Below are 26,076 nucleotides of genomic sequence, written 5' to 3'. Positions count from 1 at the left end.
ACCACCTACCTGACGCCGCTGCCTGCATCTCGCCTCCGCCGCCTCCCAGGTACCGCCTGCTGCTTCCTGGTCGCCACCCACGCCGCTACCTTCTCTCCTCACGCCCGCTGACCACCGCCACTTACCTGGTCACTCCTTGGGCTCCGTCGCTTCCCGCCGATTTTCCCGCCGTTTTCTCGGCGCCGCTGCCCCAGGCGCACACTCCCACTCCCGCCTCCTCCTTCAGTCCCGCCCCCCCTCCCTGCCCATTGGCCACCCCGCTCCCGCCTCCCGCTGACCCTCCCTCCCGGCTCCCTATTTATGACGCCCCCTCAGTGACCGCGCAGCGGACGCGCGCAGCGGGAGCGCCGACTGAGCGCCGAAGGTGCGCCAAAGGTAAGCCCGTCTGCGCCCGTCCGCGCCTGGACCGCGCCCAGCGCCAGACCCCCTGGTCCCCGCGCCCGCCAGCCCCCCCGCAGGACCTACGACTTCGCTACGCTCATCGCACTCAAAACCGCCCGAGCCCCCGGTTGCTACCGAGCGTCCCCGCGACGCACCCATGGACCCTTCGCCTGCCGATCCTGCAACTTCTCTTGCCTCCAAACAAGCACCACGCCCACCAAGACGGACAACAGCAACCACCTCAAGTGCATCCTGCTCAACACCCGCTCCGTCCACAGACACGCCGTGGAACTCTGGAACCTCCTCGACACTGCATCTCCAGACGTCGCCTTCCTCACGGAAACCTGGATGAACGACTCTTCAGCCCCCGACATCGCCATTGCCATCCCGGACGGCTACAAGATCATCAGGAAGGATCGCGTCAACCAGACCGGAGGAGGCATCGCCATCGTACACAAGAGCACCATTCGCATCTCGACTGACTCCATCGACGTATTCAACGCCGCCGAATACCTGCACTTCCAGATCCACACCGACCCCAAGACTACCCTCAGAGGCACCCTCATCTACAGACCCCTGGGACCACGCGCACAGTTCTGCGAAGACATCGCCGACTTCATCAGCCCTCACGCCCTCCCCTCCGCCGACTACATCCTCCTCGGGGACCTCAACTTCCACCTGGAGAGCAACAATGACCGCAACACCACCGCCCTGCTGGATAACCTCGCCAACCTCGGACTTCAGCAACTGGTCAACACCCCCACCCACTTCGCCGGCCACACGCTCGACCCACTCTTCTCGTCCAGCAAGCACGTCACCTTCAGCCACTCCACCGGACTTCACTGGACCGACCACAGCTGTGTCCATTTCAGCTTCAGAAAGAACACGGTCCACCATCACCCGAAGCAGGCTCCCCACAGAAACTGGAGCAAGATCACCGCCGACCAGCTCGCCACCTCCCTCAGCCAGAGCCCACCTGTCAGGACCACGGACCCTAACACAGCTGCCCTCGACCTCACGCAGTGGCTGACCTCCTGTGCCGACGACCTCGCGCCACTGAAGAACCCCCTCACCAGGCCCAGAAGCAAGAAGGCCCCCTGGTTCACCGACGAACTTAAGGACTCCAAGAAGGCCTGCCGCACCCTCGAGAAGGCCTGGCTCCTCAACAAGACCGCCGACAACAGAACAGCACTGAAACTCGCCACTCGCAGACATCACCAGCTCATCCGCACCACCAAGAAGAAATCTCTGCGGGAACGACTGGACAAGAACGCCCATGACAGCAAGGAGCTCTTCAACATCGTCAAGGAGTTCTCCAACCCCAGCACCGGCAACAACGACATCACTCCCTCACAGGACCTCTGCAACTCCCTCGCCTCGTACTTCCACCGCAAGATCGCCAACATCCACAACAGCTTCGACATTTCACCCCCGCACCCATCGGTCGTACCTTCGCACCCCGCCGCCACCCTCCAGACATGGACCGAGGTGACCCCCGAAGACACGTCACGCATGATGAACACCATCCACTCCGGATCTCCGACCGACCCGTGCCCCCATCATGTTTTCAACAAGGCAGCCTTTACCAGCGCACCCCACCTCCGAGACATCATCAACACCTCCTTCAACACAGCAACTTTCCCGGAGAGCTGGAAGCACGCCGAACTCAGCGCTCTGCTGAAGAAACCAACAGCGGACCCGACCGACCTCAAGAACTTCCGCCCCATCTCGCTCCTTCCTTTCCCCGCTAAAGTCATCGAGAAGGTCGTCAACAAGCAACTGGCAGCCTTCCTCGAGACGAACGGATCCCTCGACCCATCACAGTCCGGATTCAGAGCCAACCACAGCACCGAGACCGCCCTCATCGCAGCCACCGACGACATCCGAGCCCTGCTCGACAACGGCGAAACAGCGGCACTCATCCTCCTAGACCTCTCCGCAGCATTTGACACTGTCTGCCACCGCACACTAGTCCAACGCCTCAACGACACCGGCATCCAAGGGAAGGCTCTGGAATGGATCATCTCATACCTCTCCGGCAGAACACTGAGAGTACGCCTCCCTCCGTTCCGCTCCGAGGCCACCGAAGTCATCTGCGGCGTCCCGCAAGGATCGTCGCTCAGCCCCACTCTCTTCAACATCTACATGAAACCCCTCGCTGCCATCGCACGCCAACACAACCTCAACATCATTTCCTACGCCGATGACACCCAGCTAATTCTCTCCCTCACCAGAGACCCCGACACCGCCAAAGCCAGCCTGCACGAAGGGATGACAGACGTCGCTGAATGGATGAACATCAGCCGCCTGAAACTGAACACGGACAAGACAGAAGTCCTCATCCTGGGACCATCACCCTCCTCATGGGACGACTCCTGGTGGCCCCCGGCACTAGGCACCGCACCTGAACCGACGGACCACGCACGCAACTTGGGCGTCATACTGGACTCCTCCCTATCGATGACCAGACAAGTCAAATCCGTCTCCTCAGCTTGCTTCCACAACCTCCGCATGCTCCGAAAGATCTTCCGATGGATCCCAACCGAGACCAGGAAGACGGTCACCCATGCTCTCGTCACCAGCAGACTAGACTACGGAAACACCCTCTACGCCGGTACTACGGCCAAGCTTCAGAAAAGACTTCAGCGTATTCAGAACGCCTCCGCCCGACTCATCCTGGACGTCCCCCGACGCAGCCACATCTCGTGCCACCTGAGAGACCTGCACTGGCTCCCGGTCAACAAGAGGATCACGTTCAGACTCCTCACCCACGCACACAAGTCCCTCCACGACCTAGGCCCAGGGTACCTCAACAGCCGCCTCACCTTCTACACGCCCACCCGCCGGCTACGTTCCGCTAACCTCGCCCTCGCCGTCGTCCCTCGCATCCAGAGAGCCACCGCTGGAGGAAGGTCATTCTCCTACCTGGCAGCTAAGACTTGGAACTCCCTACCCGTCCACCTGCGGATGACCCAGGACCACCTGGCCTTCAGGAAACAGCTCAAGACCTGGCTGTTCGAGCAGTAGCAGACCCCCTTCCCCAAGCGCCTTGAGACCCTTACGGGTGAGTAGTGCGCGATATAAGTTCCATGATTGATTGATTGATTGATTGATTTGCATATGGCTGGGTTCAAACTGGAATGGCATGGTGAGCAAAAAAACGATGGATTTAGGCCCAGATCTCTGTACTGGGGTGAATGTATGACATTGTTCTGCATTCTGTCCATCATTGTTATTTTTGCATAATAAAAGACACCAGATAGATTCACCTCGTTCATGACCTTTTCTTTTGATGCAGGGGAGCACAGGTAGAAGGCTTGCGGCGCTGCCCTACACCAAAAACATGTAAATATGCCCCCTCAGTATCTCTCCCACCTCTGAGGCTGTAAAAAAGCACAATTTAGCTAGGTGAATGCTAAACTCCAAATGATCCAAGCGCCCCCATATTTATTTTATTGCAGGATGTTACACATCACCTTTGGATTGGTCCATATTGGAGGGATTTATACAAGGAAGCCAGGAAATTTGGGAGCCTCCTTTCTTTCCCCCATGTCCAGCCTGAAAGTGGGGCTCCTTCAGTGCTCTGTTCTGATCCCACTCTCTTCAATCTATATATGTTGCCCTCGCATTTCTAGTAGCTTGTGGGGTTAAAATAGTATCAATTGCGACGACACGCAGCTGATTTTCACCTGTGAGAAGGGAGCTGATTTTGATGATGAGAGGATCAGATAATGCCTCACTAAGGTGTTCACCTGGCTCAATAGGAACCAACTGGAATATAATTCAGAGAAGTCGGAAATTGTCTTGTTTGGCTCTCCGTCCATGGAGGACTGGAGACAATGGTGGCCTGAGGGGATGTCTCCGCACTCTCAGCTCAATCCACTGTAAAAAATCTCGGCATCAATATTGACAGCGCTCTCTCAATGAGCCCTCAAGTCCAGTCCGTAGTGGCATGGTACGTATGTTGAGAACGTTTCTACCACTTCTCTCACTCAACACCAGGAAAACCGTGGTCCAGGCTCTGGTTACTTCCAGACTGGACTACGCAAACATTCTGCACCTGGGCCTTCCAAGCTATCTCCTCCAGCACCTTCAAGTGGCTCAAAATACTGTGCTCAAACTGCTCCTTACGCTCAAGCCCAGGACTCGTCTGCCCCTGCCCCTGGAGGCATGGCGCTGGCTCCCTATGAGGAAAAGGTTCACGTTTAAGGCCCTGGTATTGTTCTCCAAATCCCTTAATGGGAAGGGCGCCTGCTATCTCCGGGCAAGAGTCAGCCACTACATGCCTGCCAGATCCCTGCGGTCCTCCTCCATGGGCCTGTACTGCAGCCCCGGAATACGCCTGGCCCGGGCCAGATCTTTCAGGCTCCTGGGAGCTTAAGCTTGCAACCAACTCCCTGCTGCTCTCAGATCTACAGCTGACATGGTGGTTTTTAAGACGTTTCTTAAATCTTGGTTCTTCCGGTGTTAGGTGTGGTGGTCAGGTCTGTCAGTTTGAGACGATTAGCGCTGGGACACTCTTGCTGAGTAGCCGTGCCCTCTACAAATATGCTTCATTCATTTATTCAATTGGAACTTCATGTGCAAGATATGCTTACAAAAACAATTAATTTCAACATAAACAATGTGAGGTTGTAAGGATGATGGCAAGGCGCAAGGTAGATGCACGATAGATGGATCAACACGAGGAGAGGAAGGGGGTAAGAAGAGAAGATTCACAGAGCGAGTTCCCCTTTCTCCAATGTGAAAGGGGCAGTTGAAGCTGGAGACAAGGGTTTAATGAATCAATATACAGCCAAGACGTTAGAGTCAGACATCCCTGAGAGGACGACCATTAGAGTCTCAGTTCAAAACTTAGATATCTTCTGAAGAAGCATGTCTTAAGTCCATTCAAGAAGGATAGGCTGTCAGGAGCCATTGTTAGCTTGGTCAGTATAGAGTCCCATTGGGAGGGTGCAGAAACAGAGAAGGTGTGTCATTTGGATAGGATAGATTTGAATTTTAGGGATACATAAGTAGGAGAGCCCTTGTTACAGGATATTGTGAAGCTCCAGGACATTGTGAGAAGGTCTGCTAAGTAGTTTTGTTTGCCTAAATGTAGGGATTTAGACATGGAAGCAAGGTTTAAACTGCATCAATACTATCAAGACCAGTGGAGATCTTTTAAAATCACATGACGTGGTTAACCTTCTTTTTTTCGTGACTATTGAGGACTGGACTGACGAACGTTTAGGGGCAAAAGTGCATTGGCTGGAAGGTCAATTTTAGGTAGTCCATCTAATGAGATTTCCACCAGCCTCCTTTGTGTAGGAGACCACACCACTGTGTGCACCATGGAGGGTGCAGACAGAAAGAGTCCTTAAATGTCTCCAACATACGAGGATAAAACTTACAGAAGACCAAAGAGCAGTGGTTTGTATATTCTGCAGCCTTTTGATTTGGTAGCGTTGTAGTCCAATGCGTTGGACATTATCATAAACTAGTCTTGAGTTGTCTAAGTTTCCATGACCATTGGGTAGTGTGAGTAGGAAAAAAATGGAAGGCTTTTCCTACAACCTCGCCAACGATTGGAAGTGGACCACCGAGGTTAAATATGAGGAGATGTGCGGGCTCTAAGGCCTAGTCGCAGCGCCGCCCAATGGGACCCCTCGTAATGTTCCTACCGGACACGGTTCTGGAATAATGAAGGCTGATTACAGCTATCTACTATTTATGGGTATACAGAACACGAAAAATACAGCTTCACGTGGAAGACTCATAGCGTCTACAAATATAAAGTCTCCTATGTGTGGAATTCTTGTATTACATGCATGTATGGATGAGGATGGTGTGTGTGCTTGTACGGATGAGTATGGCATGTGTGCATGTATGGATGAGTATGGCATGTGTGCATGTTTGGATGAGTATGGCGTGTATGTGCATGTATGGATGAGGATGGTGTGTGTGCATGTATGGATGTGTATGGCATGTGTGCTTGTATGGATGAGTATGGCATATATGTGTGTATGAGTATGGCATGTGTGCATGTATGGATGAGTATGGCATGTGTGCATGTATTGATGAGTATGGCATGTGTGCATGTATTGATGAGTATGGCAGGTGTGCATGTATTGATGAGTATGGCAGGTGTGCATGTTTGGATGTGTACTGCGTAGTCCATACTCTCGGCCTGTCTTTTTATGGTGCTCGTGATTTGTCTTTGTTCTGTGCCAAGGGCTCTACCACTTTTTTGGGGCCTTCTCTTGCTGACCTCCTGTTGTGAGACAGATGATATCTGCTGCTGGTCTCTTTCTTCTCAGGATGACATTCAGTATACCCCTCCATCAGACACGGATTCTCAGATTTCTCTTCCATGGAGGTCATACCATTTGAGTAAAAGTCATCAAAAAGTTTGTATGGCTCATGGAAATCCTTGGCCCAGCCACTGAAGGTTTGCAGCCGAAGCCGGGGGCTCGGGGCTAGGAAGCTTTGCTTTTCACTGCTGTATAATAGGAACAGTCTGCCACAATGTGGATCTGTTAACCTTCAAACTGTTTTCAAGCTGCCTGTAGAATCATTTGTGCCTATCTATGTCAAAGCAAGCAGTCTATGATTGCTTTGGAGTAATAGGAGGCCTGAGGCTATCAAGGTCAAATTTCTTGCACTACTCGAACCTTTAAAATGTCAACAAATTGGACTCCCAGGAGTTTTTGAAGTATGCCTTGCAGGAAGGCAGTCATGTATTGTTTGTCAGTGTTTTCCTGTATCCCATGGATGCAGATATTGTTCCATCAGAAACAGTCTTCAAGGTCTGTGACTTTCTGATTAAGGTGCCAAAGATCTTACCCCATTCATCAAGCTTCCGCTCCCCCGCATAAAGTTGTTTGAGCACTAAAGTGAAGTGAGAACGCATGGATTTAATTTTTGTCAATAAGATTGAGAGTGGGGGTATTGAAGCCTGCCACTTTAGTACTCAGGGCTGAGATTTATTTGCCGATGGTGCCCTTTTAAGGATTTAAAGTGGTTCCTGCACGCTTGCACATACACACACACTTGCACACACAAACATATACACAAATATTTCTAGAAATGTACTCCTATATTCTAGATGGATTTATGCTTGCAACAAGCACTTCATTTATAAAATTAAACAGAGAATTGTGTGATACAAAGTGTGCAGCAGAGCCCATCTTGTGACATTATACCCCGTTTTGTCTTATCTAATTGTTATGGTAGGTTATGATACAAAAAAGCTGTTGATTAATATTTTATTGCATGTTAGTAATGACATATATCTTTATTTTCAGTACTGTTTTGCTACAAAGTGCATTCCGAAGCCAAGTCAAAAATGTTCTCCCATGTAATTTCATGAGCAGTAATCCAGTGGCGTCCACCGTCCTGCCCCCCGTGGACTGTCTGGCCATGTCCTACTCCCTGGAGTGCTTTGCTACAGATGAGAAGTCCTACATCGATGGTTTGAGAAATGTCACCCCTCTGTTGAAAAAGGGAGGACATCTACTAATGCAAGCAACCCTTGGAGCAACATTTTACAAGGTTGATGGTATCAAATTTCCAGTGTTTAGCCTCCAAGAGGATGTTGTTAGGAAAGCTCTCGAGGGACAAGGTTATAAGATTCTAGAAGGCTACACTTTGGAACGGAAAACTAAAGGTTCATTCGATGTATCTGATTTTAAAAGTACTTTCTTTATAACAGCACAAAAAGAAAGAGACGTTTAGAGCCACTGTTGGGGGGGAAAGCAGTAATAGAGAGATCAGCTCTTACCTGCATTTAATTCCTTCATTTTACATTTCTAATTGCTATCTTGAAAATAATGTGCAGTAGAGGCATGTGTAATATATCAGTTTCGTGATATAAATTAAAACAATTGAAATTGTGGCAGCATTATCGATGACTATTAAAACCTTGCGGAAGGTTGCTAATCAATAGGTGTTGATCATAATCAATCTTTCGAGCAGATAGCTCACTTTAGCTCACATCTGTGTTTTTGCTTCATGGACTCTTGATGCTGGGTCAGAGCCTGCTTTGCCCTGAAAACTCTCAAACATCAGCACCCTAACACACGATCTTATTTGGTCAGACATGGGAAACTTTTATCTGGTTACTTTTCTACTCACCCTTTCACTCAGTAACTTTAAATCAGAAACAGACTTAGGAAGTCGTGTTACATTTATTTTACAAGATGTACATGAACTAATAAAATCTGTCAACTGTGTATCTTTGCCTGTCCTTATTCTTAGATAACCTCATTGTGAAACAGATGAATTGTGCATAATAATGTTTACACAACACATGCTTGGGGATGGAATTCTTCACAGATATATTCCTCTTTAGTTATGGTGGAGCAGGATATCTATCTATCTGTCTATCTATCTATCTATCTATCTATCTATCTATCTATCTATCTATCTATCTATCTATCTATCTATCTATCTATCTATCTATCTATCTATCTATCTATCTATCTATCTATCTATCTATCTATCTATCTATCTATCTATCTATCTATCTATCTATCTGTCTGTCTGTCTGTCTGTCTGTCTGTCTGTCTGTCTGTCTGTCTGTCTGTCTGTCTGTCTGTCTGTCTGTCTGTCTGTCTATCTATCTATCTATCTATCTATCGATCCATCTATCTATCTATCCATCTATCTGTCTATCTAAAATACACTGAGTACAATACAATGCATTACATTTTGGGAGGAACGTAGGTGTGCATATATTCTTTTCACTTCACCTGGCAAGTGCAAAGCATCATTCTAATATCTTGTGTTAATGATGTGACGTTTCTCTTTCAGAATGATACAGATGGTAATGCAAAGTGTAAAGTGCAAAGTATAAGGCGCCTCTTGTAATGGGCAAATCAGTTAAACGTACAATGACATCACACAGTTTCCTAAAAGGTGGATACAAAGGAGCCCAATGTACTTGTATCCACCTTTTACTTCTTTTCAAGCAACCCAAGTTTCACAGGTTATAAACGGCAGTCTATTGTTGCTATACCACTGGCAACTCACCTAAGAACAAATATTGTATCCTAAAATTGTATTCAAAAATATGATTCCATTGGGTGCAGTCGGTCGAAATTGAAGTTGAACATAGTTAGGACACAACATTCATGTCAGATAATATTTTGTGTTGCGTACACAAAGTCTATAAGCTTAGTTCAGTGCACCGGCACTTGGTCGCAAAACTCCAGGTTGTTGCAGCCCCACAGCACCAATCAATCAATCGATCAATCACTCATTTGTAGAGCACACTAATCACACGTCTCTGAGGGTCTCAAGGTGCTGAGGTGGGGTCATGGGCAGGTGCAGCCACTGCTCCAACAGTCAGGTCTTGAGGCATCTCCTGAAGGTCAGCAGGTCCTGGGTCTGACGCAGATGGGTGGGGAGGGTGTTCCATGTCTTGGCAGGGAGGTAGGAGAATGATCTGGCGCCGGTGGTCGTCCTGTGGATGCATGGAACGGTGGCGAGGGCAAGGTCCACTGAGCGAAGCTGGCGGTTTGGGGTGTAGAATGTGAGTCGTTTGTGGAGGTATGCTGGTCCGGCGTTGTGGAGTGCTTTATGGGCGTGGGTGAGGAGCTTGAAGTTGATCCTCTTGTTGACTGGGAGCCTGTGCAGGCCTCTCAGGTGGGTTGTGATGTGGGTGTGTCGGGGGATGTCGAGGATGAGGCGAGCGGAGGCATTCTGTATGCGTTTTAGTCTATTTTGGAGTTTGGCCGTGGTTCCTGCATAGAGGGCGTTGCCATAATCCAGTCTGCTGCTGACGAGGGCCTGGGTGACCGTTCTTCTAATTTCTGTGGGGAACCATCTGTAGATCTTGCGAAGCATGTGGAGGGTGTTGAAGCAGGAGGAGAAGACAGCGTTCATTTGCTGGGTCATTGAGAGCAAAGAGTCCAGGATGAGTCCCAGGTTGCGTGCGTGGACGGTGGGTGTCGGTGCAGCTCCCAGAGAGCCCGGCCACCAGGAGTCATCCCAGGCAGAGGGGGTGGTGCTGAGGATGAGGTCCTCTGTCTTGTCTGAGGTTAATTTCAGGCGAATGTTGTTCATCCATTCGGCGACGGCCTTCATTCCTTCATTCAGCTGGGTGTCGTCGGTGTAGGAGATGATGTTGAGGTCGTGCGATCGGGTGATGTTGTCGAGCGGTGCCATGTAGACGTTGAAAAGGGTCGGGCTGGGGGATGATCCTTGGGGTACGGTGCAGGTTATCTTGGTGGCTTCAGATCCCTCTGGCTTCTGTCAGTGATCCACTCCAGGGCTATGTCATGGATCCCTGCGTCGTGGAGGCGTATACATAGGGTGTGATGGCAGACGGTGTCGAAGGCGTCCGAGAGGTCCAGGAGGATGAGGGCCACTGTTTCACTGTTGTCCAGTAGTGTCCTGATGTCGTTGGTGGCAGCGATGAGGGCGGTTTCAGTGCTGTGATTGCTGCGGAATCCATATTGAGACGGGCCCAGGATGTTGTTCTCTTCGAGGAAGTGGGTCAGTTGCCTGTTGACGATCTTCTCGATGACTTTTGGGAGCAGGGAGATGGACCAGAAGTTCTTGAGGTCTTTCGGGTCCATTGTGGGTTTCTTGAGTAGGGCCTTGATCTCGGCGTGCCTTCAGCTTTCCGGGAAGGTGGCGATCTTGAATGAGCTGTTGATGATCTTCCGGAGTTGGGGTGCGATGATGGAGCTCGCTTTACTGAAGATGTGGTGAGGGCAGGGGTCGGATAGTGAGCCGGAGTGGATGGTGTTCATGGTTTTGATGGTGTCGTTGTCGGTGACTTGGGTCCAGCAGAGCAGGAGGTTGGTGAGGCTGGGGGGGTGGTGAGTCTGCGGTGTCGGCGGCTGTCGGGAGGGTCTGGGTGTTGAAGCTGTCCTGGATGACTGTGATCTTGCGGTGAAAGAAGGTGGCTAGGGAGTCGCATATGTCTTTCGGTGGCGGGATGTCGTTGGAGCTGGAGCTGGGGTTGGAGAGTTCCTTCAGGATGTTGAAGAGCTCTTTGCTGTTGTGTGCATTGTTGTCAATGTGTTCGTTGAAGGAGGACCTTTTTGTGGCTCGCATGAGTTGGTGGTGTTTGCGGCTGGCCTCTTTGAGGGCTGTGCGGTTGTCCAGCGCTTGATCGTGGCGCCACTTTTTCTCGAGTCTTCGGCAAGTCTGCTTGGATTCCTGGAGTTCGGGGTTGAACCAGCGGACCTTTCTGTCGGTGCGTCTGTTTAAGGGTTTTTTGATCGGGGCAAGAGTGTTGGCGCAGTCGTTGATCTAATGCCTGAAGTTGCGGAGGCAGTGTCGGTGTTGGTGAAGACGGTTGGTGGGTCTCGGGCGAGGGTGGTGATTAGCTGGTTGTCGGTGACCTTGTTCCAGCTGCGGTGTGGAATCCATTGCGGGTGGTGGTGCGTGGTGTGTTTCTTGAAGGTGAAGTGGACGCAGTGGTGGTCGGTCCAGTGGAGTTCGGTGGTGTGGCTGAAGGTGACATGGTCACTGGTGGAAAAGATGGGGTCGAGCGTGTGTCCGGTGGAGTAGGTGAGCGTCGTGACGAGCTGTTTGAGTCCGAGGTTGGCACGGTGGAAGTTCAGGTCTCCGATGAGGATGTAGGCTGTGGAAGCAAGAGCGTGCATGTTGACGATGTCAGTGATGGAGTCGCTGAATTGTGTCCAGTGTCTGGAGGGGTCTGTAAACGAGGGTTCCTCTGAGGGTGGTGTTGGGGTTGATGCAGATTTGGAAGTGCAGGTGTTCAGCGGCACTGGCGGTGTCCTCAGTGCTGGTCGAGATTCTAAGGGTAATCCTGTGGACGATGGCGATTCCTCCTCCTGGTCTGTTGGTGCGGTCTCTTCGGGTGATCTTGTAGCCATCTGGGATGGCTATGGCAATGTTGGGTGCCGAGGAGGGGTTCCTCCAGGTCTCCATTAGGAAGGTGACGTCCTCGGAGGCCGAGTCGAGTAGGTCCCAGAGTTCTATGGCGTGCTTGTGGATGGTGCGGATGTTGAGCAGTATGCATCTGAGATGGTTGCGTCCTGCCCTGGCGGTTGGGGCAGGACGTGCAGGTGATTGGTGGCTGGTGAAGCTGCAGCTTCGGCAGGAGAAGGGTCCGTGGGTGAGCTTCGGGGTGGCCTGGAAGCAGTTGGATGATCGGCCAGTGTTGAGTTCATGGAGGAAGTTGGCGTTGTAGCGGCATCGGGTTTCGTGGCTCTCGTGGGGGCCAGGGGGTATGGCGCTGGGTGCGGTCCAGGCGCAGACAGGCACAGACGGGCTTGCCTTAGGCAGGGAGGAAGGAGCAGCTGGGTCGGGGGGCAGGTCCGTATGGGCAGCAGAGGCGGGAATGGGAAGACAAAAATACAATACAATAATACCAATACAATGCAGGGAAATAAAAACAAATAAAACAATTATGAACTCTGGAACAGTTAGGAAAAGTGAAGAGGAACACTGAGGGATACCGGATGGTAACTGTGCGGATCCTGAGGCGCAGAGATGGGTAGCTGGCTCGAACCCTGCTTGTGGGTTGGTCACAGTCCTAGCGCTGTCAGCGGTGAGGCGGAGCTACTGGGGAGAGTGCTGGCCTTGGCCCAGAGGTCAAGGTCTCACTCGCGCTCCCCCGCAGCGGTCGCCATATGTAGGGGAGGGGGGCAGGAGCAGAGCCAGGGAGGCAGGAGCATCTGGGTCAGGGGGGCGCAGGAGCAGCAGTGGCGGAAACGGGAACGGGAAGACAGAAATACAATAATGCCAATACAACGCAGGGAAATAAAAACAAATAGGACAATTATGCACTCAGCAACAGTTGGGAAAAGTGAAGAGGAACACTGGGGGATACCGGATGGTACCGAGGCGCAGAGATGGGTAGCTGGCTTGAACCCTGCTCGGGGGTCGGTCACAGTCCTAGCGTGGTCAACGGCGAGGCGGAGCTGCTGGGGAGAGTGCCGGCCTTCGCCCAGAGGTCACCCCATTGAGATCTCTGGTTGTTGTGGTGTCAGTGTTTTCAGGTTACTAAAAGTCCCGAAGAGGCTTCAGGGATGCTGTGGTAAACCCTATTTCAATCTTTAGAATATCACCCATAAGCATTGTGCTAAGTAAGAGACACTTTATGGTTAAAAGTGTTTATTCCAACATTCTAATTCTGTTGCTTAGCACATGATCAGAAACCACACATGACAGGATTAATACAGCACAGAGGCACGTGACTAACAATGACAATAATATGAGCATTTCCAACACGGTAAGAAATTCATATCAACCCTGCAACTTAACACCTACCATCTACTTCAATGCACTGCACTCCGACAACATGGAGGTGCATCTAAAGTTCCTTGGAAAAAGGCGTTCTTCACACATGTTTTCAGCTCTTCTCCGCTCCGCAGGACCATGTTCTTGTCTATGGGGAGCGCAGTGTCGCCATTATCCAAATAAGACAAAATGGAGTCAGTCCATAGGGTCTACACAACAATAGTATCACAACGTTTATTCGCTGACTGTTCTGGCTTTTGGATGACAGGGGCTGGAGGAAGGCTGTGGCTTGTTCTTCATTTGGAGTGGTGGGAGGAGTAGCATCTTCATCTGAATAGGGCTGTGACTGCCTTCCAAAATGAAGGGTCCGCCCCCCTGTGGTGTATCTGAAGCCAGGGCTCACACTGACAAAGGAGGTTGTTGTACACTTGCAAAGTGCCCCACAGAACTGGTTTTGGCTGTGTACAGACACTCTCTGCCTTCAGAAAACAGAGGATTTTGGTGTATAAAAAGAGGGGCCCAGACCCCAGATCAGGCTCGAGAAATTGCCGCACCGATTCTGACGCAAGGCTGCTGTACGGCCACACGAAGATACGCATCGAACTGGATCGAGGCATCGCATTGAGGCGCTAAAGACTTGCATCGTTTGCAGGTCCGCAGTAAGGGTTGATAATAACGCGCTATCTCGGCGATTTAATCCAGCGATAGATGGCGATAAAAAAAATGCCGCTAACATGGGTTAGTGCTAATTATCGCCTCTTCTTGCTAATATGCCCCTTAGTTCTTGATTTAGATCTTGACGTACAAGTTACGCTGTCACAATGGTGACGGATATCCCGTCCGCTGAAATGTAAATCCCACAATATCCTATGGGATTTATATTTTGGTGGATGGAATTTCCGTCACCGTTGAGACGGAGTAACCGGTCCGCTGAGATGTACATCAGACCCTTAGAGTTTGGCAGACGTGTCACTCCATCACAAACGTGACAGATATCCTTCCCACCGCACTACGATCCCCATAAGCTATACAGAGATCATAGCACGGCGGATGAGATATCATTTGTGATGGAGCGACCCCTGCTGCCAAACTCTAAATCAGGCCCCGGGTATGTTTTGATGACTGTAAAACTGAAACCAATAAAAACTAAACAGAAATGTTATATAAGTGCAAATCTTAACAAGCATTGGCATAGCCAATAGGTCTCGCCTTTGGGACCTTATAAGTGTTTAGCCATGCAACAGTTGCATAACTAAATACTTATATGGTCCCAAAAGCGAACATCAGTGCGGCCGCAAAAGTGAAAGTAATCGCGGTCAAGCGCGGCGCGCGCGCGCACATGCACTGTAGCCCTAGGCTGGCCTGGTAGCACTTTTTGGAGCCCTCTCAAAAAGTCTCGCCAGACCAGCGCATGCGCTGGGTCAGGCGAGACCTAAAAAGGTGACTGTTTTGCCAGGGCCCTTGAATGTTTTTGAAACTACTGAGAGCAGAGTTGTCTTTAGGACCTTGAAGCTGCTATAGGGCGTGAAGAAGTTCATAAGACTATAGAAAAAGATAATTTCCTTTTTTTGCCTTTACTGCTTTGAAATACATTGAACTGAAGGTGGCACATTTGAGGCAAGGTTTCACAAGAAATATTGATGGGTGACACTCGCCCAACATGGGTTATACATGAGCATGTGCATTGTGAACACAAATGTAAATCTGCGTGAGCCAAGCTGATTTCTACCCAATTACAGGATGGCTACTTATTCAGACGTTCCATCGATGAACACCAATGTATGGCGGGTGGCACCAAAAGAAATCAAATGCAACTCCGGTGAGATATGTACCTGTTTCATCGCCCACCCTCCTCTGTGAATGTCTTCTCCTCTTTTAACTCCTCACCCATTCACCAAAAGGATGTTCTCCTCGGCCAACCTTGCCCTGAGGTCCACCAATACCAGCTGTTTCAAAACAGTTTATTGTTTATTGCATGATTACTTAAAAAGTCATTACCCATCGGTACAGGAGTTACAGCAAAAATGTGACCCCTTTGGAGGCTTCGGGAGGGGATATCAACGGACGCAGCGCCAGAACCTGCCTCAGAAACAACAGATATTTTAGTCTTCTTGAGGTAGAGGTAGAGGATTAGGCTATGAGCATCTAGGCCTGCCGGGCAGCGATCTACCCAAACCCCAGACCCCCTCTGGCAGCTGCTTTAAGTCACCTTTGATCCCCTGCTGGAAGGTTGCATTGCACCTTCCCAAGAGGAGGAGCAACACATCCCACCAATGTGTGTCCCAAGGATGGACACGGTTACGCCCTGCCCTTCCTGCAAGATCCCCTGAGTATGCCCACCTGCCAGAGAAACACTTTCCATAATCCGAGGACAAGTTCAAGCTCTCCTGGACAAGGAACCCAGTGAGAATGTGCCAATAGTAGAGATCAGAACTGGCTACTATTCCTGGTATTTCCTAAAAAGTGATGGAGACTTTCGACCCACCCCAAATCTCACCTCTAAACTTTCTCATTCAGAAGGAAAAGTTCAACAGTCTAACTCTGGACCAAGTTCTGTCTGCCTTCGATCCAGGAGACTATATAATGGCGCTAGACCTGCCGGAATGTCTTTTTCCACATCCCCATCCTGAATCCACACAGGCACTAGCAGTGGTCTCAGGTAGGCCAAGAGTAGTTTTAATTCCTGGTGCTCCCCTTTGGCCTTACCAATGCTCCTTGGGTGTTCACAAAGGCGATAGTGGTGGTTTCAGCAAACTGCAGAGGGGGGACACCATCTTCCAAAATATCTATGACTGGTTGCTTAAGGTGAGCTCACATCAATGAACTGAAACCACCTTTAGAAAAAGCTTCGCTTCTTTATATTGTTTGACCTTTCCGTCAATGTGTCGAAGTCACACCTGACTCCTTCACAATGGCTCCCTGGCATCTGAATGATCCTGAATTCAGTGCTCTTTTGAGCCTTCCCCTGCCTCAACCACATACTGGCTATGATTTTAATATTAATGTGTCAATGTTCATCCTAGGTCTCAATGAGAGAGACTCGAAGACTTCCTGGCCTGCATACTGCTTGCAGACTGCAGCAGGTGGAACATGTGGGCTCTCCAGTAGGATCTGAGGTTTCATTTGGCTCTTCACTTGGGGAGCCTTTTGGATTCCATCCAGGTGCCAGCCGAGTCTGTAAAAGACCTGCAGTGGCGGCTGTTCAACCACAGTTCGATTGGACGTAGACCCATCTCCATACCCCACCCAGAACTAATGGTTGTTACATGTGTATAATTGCTGGGTTGCCTAGGCCATCCGGGAGAGGTGCAGATCAGAGGACTCTGGTCTCCAGTGGAGACCCATCTCTACATCAACTTGTTGTGAGGGTTTTGCTTGGCACTGTAGGCATTCCTCCCGGCCATGGTGGGGAAACAGTAATTTACCTTAAAGAAATGAAAAGACAAGAGGAGTTTGGCAAAAGCCAGAATAAGATGGTTTAATTCAAAACAGTGGCCAGGAGAGACTTGACAGAATGTGTCTGACGAAAGTCTAAAGGTGTACAAAGATTTGGATGGTTTTATACAATTTTGCACAACTATTAAATATGCCTGTTGACCAAAAAGCAGGTGTTCCTCATTGCTCTCACCACTGTTTGATAAGTAACTGAACTCCAGCCCTTATCTGTCCAGCAACCTTGCATATCTTTCTTTCTGGGCAAACTGATCCTCCAGATGAAGGCCGCTTTCTTGCCAAAGATAGACACACATCTCCACCTAGCGCAATCCATCACTCTCTTATCTTTCTGTGCCCCATCGCATCTGTTCCAGCCTTAGAGAGCCCTCTGTTATTATATGATTGGACCAGAGGCCTTTGAGTAGATATTAACGTTGTGTTGGCTTCTCTGCAGCCAAAAAGGGGAAAGTGATACAAAAGAGAACCATCTCTCAGTGGATTGAATTATGCACAAATATGCTAGCCAAGAAGCAGTCCCCAAAAGGCTTGCAAGCTCATTCCATAAGAAAAAAGGCTGATTTGCGCAGTTTGCTATTCTTGGACATCTGCTAGACTAACACATGAGAGTACCTCTTCACATTCACAAAGCTCCACTGCCTTGATAGACTCGTCTGGCGGGAGGGGCACTTTGCCTGTTCAGTCCTGCAGGATTTCCTGGTCTGAGCAAATCCACAGACCCCCCAGCTGGGTAGGTGCTGCTTTGGTATCTATACTCACATTAAGAAATCTGCGGTTAGAAGTCTCTATCATAGAACTAGTTCCTTACCTTTGGTAAATAATTTTCCAGTATAGACTTTATCTAGCCACAGATTCCTCACTGACCTATTCTTCTCCTCGCTGTGTGAATTAGACTATGGGCCATTCATACGTTGTTAAATTTAGCTCTTCAAAGTGGTGTATTCTAATTTCTAAGGACTCTGCTTCCGATGGCCCGCACAATGATCAGAATGAAATTCATGCCAGCAAGCCCAGGTGGAGGAAGTATAGTCGTCCTGACATCCCACCGTAGTAGGGATAGTCCTGAAACGGAGCCGCACGACGCTGCCTACTGCCATGCGAAGAAGTTGCTATGAAGTCTTCTTCATCCAGTCTGATGCCAGGGGAAAGTAGCAAGGTGAGGAATCTGTGGGTGAACAGAGCCTCCATCAGAAATTGTGTTACCGAAGTTAAGTAACTTGTTCATCTGGCACTATGCAGCGCCTGCAGTGATAGCGAGAGAGAAGCATTATGGCATATCTCAATACATATCTTAATACATATCTTGTTACATACCTTAATACATATCTTAATACATATGTTAATATATATCTTAATACATATCTAAATACATATCTTGCTTTCATGGTCTAGTTGCCTTAATCGACACACTATCATTCTAATCTATTCATACATATATTTGTTGATTGGGATTCCATAATGTATATGAATTAATTTTTGGCAAAAGGGAATATATCAACAGCAGCGGATACAGTGATTTTAGTGACACAATTGTTAATAAGCGGCGAAGACAACAGACTATGATATATGCATCCTTCACTGTTGGCACACCCAACTAAGTAGGTTCCACAGCCTCCTGCACACAGCAATGATGATGTCATATTCAGCATACAGTTTGTACTTCATTTATTCATAAATATTTATGTAATACAAAGCAGTGTATTCATGTCAACTATGCAAGGTAGTTCCTTATATTTACGTATGGAAATGTAAGAAATGTACTAAAAGGTCATTTTTTACCCATTAGCAAAATGCAGTATTCTAGTCACTGTGAGACCCAAAAAGGATACCAGATGGATGCTAGATAATATAACATTTTAATAGTAACAAATGATCTGCCTGGCGTTCTCTGTGCCCACATCATAACTATACAAAGTACACTCTAGTTATGGCTGTAGGAGAGTAGGATCTGCTTCACATGGGTTCCCCCACTTTTTGCTGGTGTTTCACTGTTTTTCGACCTTAGTCTGGCTGTGGCCCTCCTGCTAATCAGGACCCCCAGCCTAGCTCCTTCCTCTCTCAAATGGTTTCCATGTACATTAGGTACATATCTAATTGGATTCTGGAGTGCCTTATAAGCCCCTAGTATATGGTATACTATGTACCTAGGGCATAGGTACCTCAGAGGCCTACCAGGGGCTGAGGCATGTATTATGCCACCCCTGGGAAGCACTCCAAAATGGCACCACAGGCCTGCTACTGCGGCCTGGGTAAGGTGGTGCATACACCTCTTACTGTGGTATAGGCTACCTATATCACTACCATTGCACACACATATCAAACCTATAAGTCACTCCTATGGCAGGCCTTAACAGTCCTTAAGGCAGAGTGCTTGGTTTGTATGTGAGAGGGTGCCCCTGCATGAGCAGAGCCCCTCTGCAGCATTTAGAGTACCTCCTCTGATGCTGTCTGTTGTGCAGCCTGGCCATATACTCTTAAGTGCATTATAACCTCGCGGTAAATGCTAACTTTGGACTGGCTGCACTGAAACATGTCATGTTTGGTGTGAAACGCTTTGGAATTCTACCCCCCCCCACCAGTTCTGGTGGCGGGGGTAGCATTCCACACTTCTAGAGGGAGAGGCATGTTCACACTGGTCTACCCGGTAAAGACTTTCTAAAGCCCTGGCATCACAAAATGGATGCCACTGCCACAGACACGGGTCTGGCCTCCTGCTGCTGAGGGAAACCCCGATAGGGGAGGCCTGGACAATAGGTTTCCTGTCCCAGGGAGGTGTAACCACCTCCCCAGACAGGCAGATGTGTATTGGGGCTGGGCGGGAGCACTCTCTCTGCTTTGAAGTCCTGCGCTGGGGGCACACTTGGTGTCCCTGTGCATAGTCCAGTTCAAATCGGTTGCAGGGGCTACCTGCCCCTGCTCTGGCATGAAACTGGACAAAGGAAATGGGTGTAATCACCCCTCTTTCCAAACCCTCCCATAGGTGGGTCCCTAAAGTATGTCCAACCCCTAAACTTAGTATCAGTATGGGAACCCAGTCCTTGAGACTTCAGATTACCCTGGACAAAACTCTGCAACATGTATCCTGGACCTTTGACTTTCTATCCTGACTAGAAGACTGAAGAAATCTCCCTTGGGGTCAAGGAGTGACTCCCCTGCTTGGCAGGCACCAAAGAAGCAACTGACCGGTCTGCATCGCTGAAGCTCCTGCCGGTCTTTGCATCACCAGAGGTGGATTTCCAAACTTCCCCGAGGCTACCCTGAGACCACAGCAAAGCTGAGGCCCGTGGCTATCGTGGGTGACGTGGAACCGTGACCCTTGGACACCGTGATCTTTTGCCGTACATCATCTTCCTGGTCATCCTCGGAGGTGTGCTTTGGACTCCGAATAGCCCCAGCCTTGGGCACAGACTGCACTGAAGATCTCTGGCCTCCACTCCACGAGTGACCCGTGGGCCAGTTTCCAGTGTGACTGCTTGGGGCTCCTTCACGATCGCTAGTCTGTTGGCTAGTGGGTCCCCACGAAGGCAACTCCTCTTCTGATTTGGCTTTCCTGGTTGCTCCAGACGTGCCCTGACTTACCCTTGCTGGGTGAGTCCCCCAGACTTTGCTGGTGTGCACCAAACTCCTTTCTCTGATTCCAAGTGACTTGCAGTTGCCAAGGCTTGTTGGGTCCAATCTGGTCCCCAACACCGCAGCACTTGACAAACTTTGTGGGACAGCTTGAATCCAGATCCTGGTTGTCATCGACAGCTCCTGGACCTCGTGGCTGAAGAGTCAAGACACCCGTCAACTCACCTGAAGCACCTGACATCTGTGGGCATTCGACTATTGTGCCCCTGGTCACTGGCTAGTGACCCAGACTCTGTCCCCTCGCTTTCGGGTTCCTTCCATCCTCGATCCAGGCTTGGATCTCTTTGGACACTTCTCCTCTTCACGGCAGCAGCACTTCTTTGCCAGCTTCCATTGAAAACGACGCTGCGACCCGACACCATTTGACACCTATGCACCCGGCTTCCCTGGGTGAGGTAACTCGAGTACTCCGGTGCTCCCGTGGGTGTTGGCCCTAGACACCTCTTAGTCCAAAAGGGTTTGCTTGTAGTCATCCCCTAAGTGTCCTTAAACTCTTAATTTCTAACCGCGACTTTTCCCATAGAAGTTAACTGCGATTTGCGGCTGTGTTCTCACACTGCACGCGTCCCCCGTGGGTCCCCTCTGTCACTACCTTGGGTGGTTCCTTGTGGTCCAAGCACTTCTACAGGCTCTAGGCCTTGTGTCTAGTTCAGTTGTGGTTCTTATACCAGTTTATTGGTATACGGTTTGGTACGCCCCTAGGGACAAACATGTATTTGTGATTTTACTGTTGAATACTGACTTGTAACTTAAGTACTTCGAACTCTAGCCTCATAAAGAGACTAGAGGGGTGTGTTTTATCTTAAATACACATATTTTAAATATATACCTGGTGTGATTGTCCTTTCATTTGGTTATTCAAGAGATTATAGACTGGTAAAACAAGCTGCTTTACATTCTTTCAAGACTTAGCCTGAAGGCTGCTCTCCATAGCTACCACTGGGATGGCTTTCAATAAAGGTTGTCTTTAACCTATCACCAATAAGGGGTTGTTTGGACTGTTACAGGGTGCCCAGTTTAATTAGTGGACAGTATATACCAGGCCAACTTCTCACAATGGCGTCTTGTTGAAATAATAAATTCCATTCCTACTACGAGGCTACTTTGGTTTTTGATGTCCATGAGTCGCGACCGCCTGATATTCATCCGTCTGAAACAAGTCATTTCAATACAATTAAAACACGTTTGCTTTACATGTGGGACCACTGATTCCAGTGCTTATAAACTAGTTATGTATTGCTTGTGTTGAGGTACATGTAGATATTATGTCTTGTTATCACTGTAAAAAAAATAAGTATTACAGTCAGGCAATTAGCTCTTGTTTTTAAGATTGTAGTACATATCTCACTCTTGATAAAATGGGAAAAATTTCATTTATACACAGACTTTCTTCAATATGTCATGCACTATTTCACAGAACAGTCATTAATAGGGGAAACAACCTTTACAACACAGTCATTACATTGCACTCCCTTTGCAACGCACTCATTACAATGCAACATCCTTTACATTGCATGCCATTACAACTCAGCCATTACATCGCATGTCACTAAAATGCATACCATTACCACGCATGTCACTACAATGCATATCATTACAACGCATACCATTCAACACATAGGGCCCGATTCACAGAACAAACTTACTACTTTTGCTACTCACAGATTGGATTTACGACTACTAACTTTACGTCCGCACTCGGGCCGGAAATTCCGGCCATGGCTAAATCTCCGCCACTGGTCGGAATCCCCACCTCTGGGCCGGAAGCTCCGCCTCCGGCCCGGAAGCCCCGCCTCCGGGCCGGAATTTCCGGCCCGAGTGCGGACGTAAAGTTAGTAGTCGTAAATCCATTCTGTGAATAGCAAAAGTAATAAGTTTATTCTGTGAATCGCAAAAGTAGTACGTTCATTCTGTGAATACCAGAAGTAGTAAGTGCATTCTGTGAATACCAAAATGGTACTAAGTTTAGGATTTTGTCTTAAGTTTGTTCTGCGAATCGGGCCCATAGTTTTTACCCCACACTATCCAACTGTTACCCTACTGTTGCACTCACTGGAGTGGGAATAGTAATTTTTACCCCTACGCTATCCAACACTTACCCTACTGTTGCACTCACTGGAGTGCGAATAGTATTTTTTACCCCAACGCTCTCCAACACTTACCCTACTGTTGCACTCCCTGGAGTGGGAATAGTAATGTTTACCCCTCCGCTATCCAACACTTACTCTACTGTTGCACTCACTGGAGTGGGAATAGTAATTTTTACCCCTACGCTATCCACCACTTACCCTACTGTTGCACTCACTGGAGTGGGAATAGTAATTGTTACCCCTACACTATCCAACACTTACCTTAACTTATGCAATGTAATGGTATGCATTGTAATGGTATGTGTTGTAATGGTATAATGCGATGTGATGGAATGCGTTGTAAATGTAGTTTCTAAAAATATGTTGTGATGGCATGCAATGTAAAATCATTCCTTGTAATGGATGCTGCGATGTAAAAACTGCATTGTAAAGGTATGTGTTTCAAATGTATGTGTTCTAACGTTATACATTAGTATGGGAAGGCCAGTCTCTCTCCTTACCTTATGGTGCACTCCTTTCACTGCGGCAAGTGGACTGTTACGGGAGAACACGAGGGAACAGTCCTTCTTCACACACTAAAATGCATGCCCGTCACCAAGGAGGGGTCTTTCTGGATAGGCTAGTCCCGCAACATAATCTAAAAGGCAAGACAGTCACCAAGGAGAATTGTTTGTCCTAGAGGCCAGTCCCTCCTCTCATCCAAAAGGGAATGGCCAGTGCTCTGGGGAGTGGTCTATGTGGAGAGGTCAGTCCCACCACACACCTTACAGTTCAAGCATATCACCCAGTGAAGTGGTCTATCCAGGGAGTTTCTCCCAACACACTACAGTGCACGCCTGTTGCTCTGGGGTGTGGTCTGTTATGAGAGGTCATTCCCATCACTCACCTTACAGCTCCTGTTCATCACCCTGGAAAATGATCTGTGCAGAGAGACTAATCCATCCCCACACACTTTAGCACACACCAGTTGCCCAAAGGATTGATTTGTCTGAGAGGCCAGTCCTGACCACCACCATACAGCACATGCCCATCACTCTGTGGAGTACTCCATGTAGAGAGGTCAGTCCCCTCCTCACAACAGACAGCACACTCGTTTCACCCTGGAACATAGTCCTTCCAGAGATGCAAGTCCCCTCATACCTTACAGTGCATGCCTATAACTCTGGGGAGTGGTCATTTGTGAAAGACCAGTCCCTCCTTACATCCTACAGTTCACACACATCACTATGGGATGTGGTCAGCCCGAGAGGTATGTTCCACCTCACACAATACAGAGCACACCCATCACCCAGTGAAGTTGTCTGTTTGGAGACATCAGTCCCTCCTGCAACGCTACAAGACACACCTGCTGCTTTGGCAAGTAGTCTGTCCAGAGAGGCTTGATTTGTCTCACACCCTACAAAGCACACCCATCGCCCTGGGAAGTGGTCTGTCTGGAGACACCAATCCCCTTCTACAACCTAAAGCACATGTCTGTTACACTGTGATGTGGCATTCACAGAGATCAGTCCATTTCCATACTCTACAGTGCAAACCAGTAGCCCATGAGAGCATTGTACTCAACTCATCACTCACCATGAACCAACAGGTCAACACCAGTTGATTCAACACCCTCCGCATCCTCCGCAAGACCTTCAAGTGGATCCTCTCTGAGTCAAGTAAGACAGTCACCCACGTACTAATAACCAGCAGACTGGACTATGGAAACACACTCTACACCGGCATCAACAAGTCCCTACTCTGCAAACTCCAGACAATACAGAACACCGCCGCCAGACTCGTCCTTGGCATCCCCTGACACAAACATATCAGCCAACACCTACGAAGTATCCACTGGCTCCCCATGGAAAAAAGAGTCACTTTCAAAATCCTCACTCACGCCTACAATTGCCTACACAACAACGGACCCAAATACCTCAACGACAGAATCAACTTCCACGTACTTGAAGAAACCTCTGATCTTCCAACCTCGCACTGGCCAAAACCCCGCGCATCCACAGTGCCAGAGCAGGCAGAAGATCCTTCTCTCACATTGCAGCCAAGACCTGGAACGAGGCACCGGCAGACATCAGATGCGCCCCCTCCCTGAACACCTTCAGGAAGACCCTCAAGCCATGGCTCTTCGGCTAAACAGATCTGTGGACCCCTCCCCTCCCTCAGCGCCTTGAGACCCTCATGGGTAAGAAGCGCGCTTACAATTCCCTGATTGACTGATTGATTGGTTGATTGATTGATTGCTTGATTGATTGATTGATTGAAGAGAGTGGTCTGTACAGTGACGCCAGTCCCTCTACATACCCTACAGTGCATACTCGTCACCCTCTGAAGTTGTTTGTGTGGATAGGCCAGTCCCTCCTGTCACACTGCAGCATACCCCTCTAACTAAGGAGAGGCCAGTTCGTTCCCTAACAGTACAGCACAAGCCCGTTTTCCAGGTGAGTGATCTGTCAGGATTAGCCAGTACCTGCCCATCACCTGTCATCCATCAACCTGAGAATGTCTGCCATACTATGTAGTGGTTTGTGCACAGAGTCCCTTCCAAAGCCCTACAGGGGCAGCTGCCGTTTGTTGTGAAGAGACGGGCAGTCCCGTGCAGGGGCTCCCACAGAAGAATCCCTGCGGCCTGCTACCAATCAAATATTTGTAGAGCACACTACATACTCGTGCTGGGAGGGGGGGGGGGGGGGCGCTACTGATCGAACCGCCAGGTCTTGAGTAGCCTCCTGAAGGTCAGCAGGTCTTGGGTCTGTCGTAGGCTCAGTGGGAGGGTGTTCCAGGTCTTGGCGGCGAGGTGGGAGAAGGATCTCCCACCGGTGGTTGTTCTTCGGTTGCGCGGGACGGTGGCGAGTGCGAGGTCGGCGGAGCGGAGCTGGCGGTTGGGGATGTAGAAAGAAAGTCGTCTGTTGAGGTAGGCTGGGCGGGTCTTGTGGAGTGCCTTGTATGCGTGGATGAGGAGCTTGAAGGATATCCTCTTGTTGACGGGCAGCCAGTGCAGGTTTCTCAGTTGGGGGGTGGCCGTGGTGTGGTATGTTGAGGATCAGTTGTGCCGAGGTGTTTTGGATGTGTTGCAGTCGTTTGATGATGTTGGTCGGGGCTCCCACGTAGAGGGTGTTTCTGTAGTCGAGTCTGCTGCTGACGAGGGCCTGGGTGACTGTTCTTCTTACATCTGTCGGGATCCACCTGTAGATCTTGTGGAGCATGTGGAGGGTGTTGAAGCAGTAGGAGGAGACAGCGTTGACTTGCTTGGTCATGGAGACCGTTGAGTTTGAGGATGATTCCCAGGTTGCGTGCATGGTCGGTGGGTGTCGGGGCTACCCCC

General features: G+C 49.4%; 1 protein-coding gene across 1 annotated transcript in view; it reads left to right on the top strand.

Annotated features, from left to right (window-relative positions):
* The window catches only part of LOC146829945 (nicotinamide N-methyltransferase-like), an 81,790-nt gene extending 73,196 nt beyond the window's left edge, over nt 1-8,594 (top strand). The window contains exon 5 of the mRNA XM_085604209.1: nt 7,668-8,594. Coding sequence (XP_085460335.1) covers nt 7,668-8,097 — 430 coding nt within the window. The 3' untranslated portion in view covers nt 8,098-8,594. The remainder of the gene's footprint in view (nt 1-7,667) is intronic.
* The last annotated feature ends 17,482 nt before the right edge of the window (nt 8,595-26,076 follow it).

Source organism: Triturus cristatus, chromosome 5_1, assembly GCF_964204655.1.
Source record: "Triturus cristatus chromosome 5_1, aTriCri1.1, whole genome shotgun sequence".
Classification (NCBI taxonomy): Eukaryota; Metazoa; Chordata; class Amphibia; order Caudata; family Salamandridae; genus Triturus; species Triturus cristatus.
The sequence above is the reverse complement of the archived record's forward strand: the minus strand, read 5'-3'. Positions and strand labels throughout refer to the sequence as shown.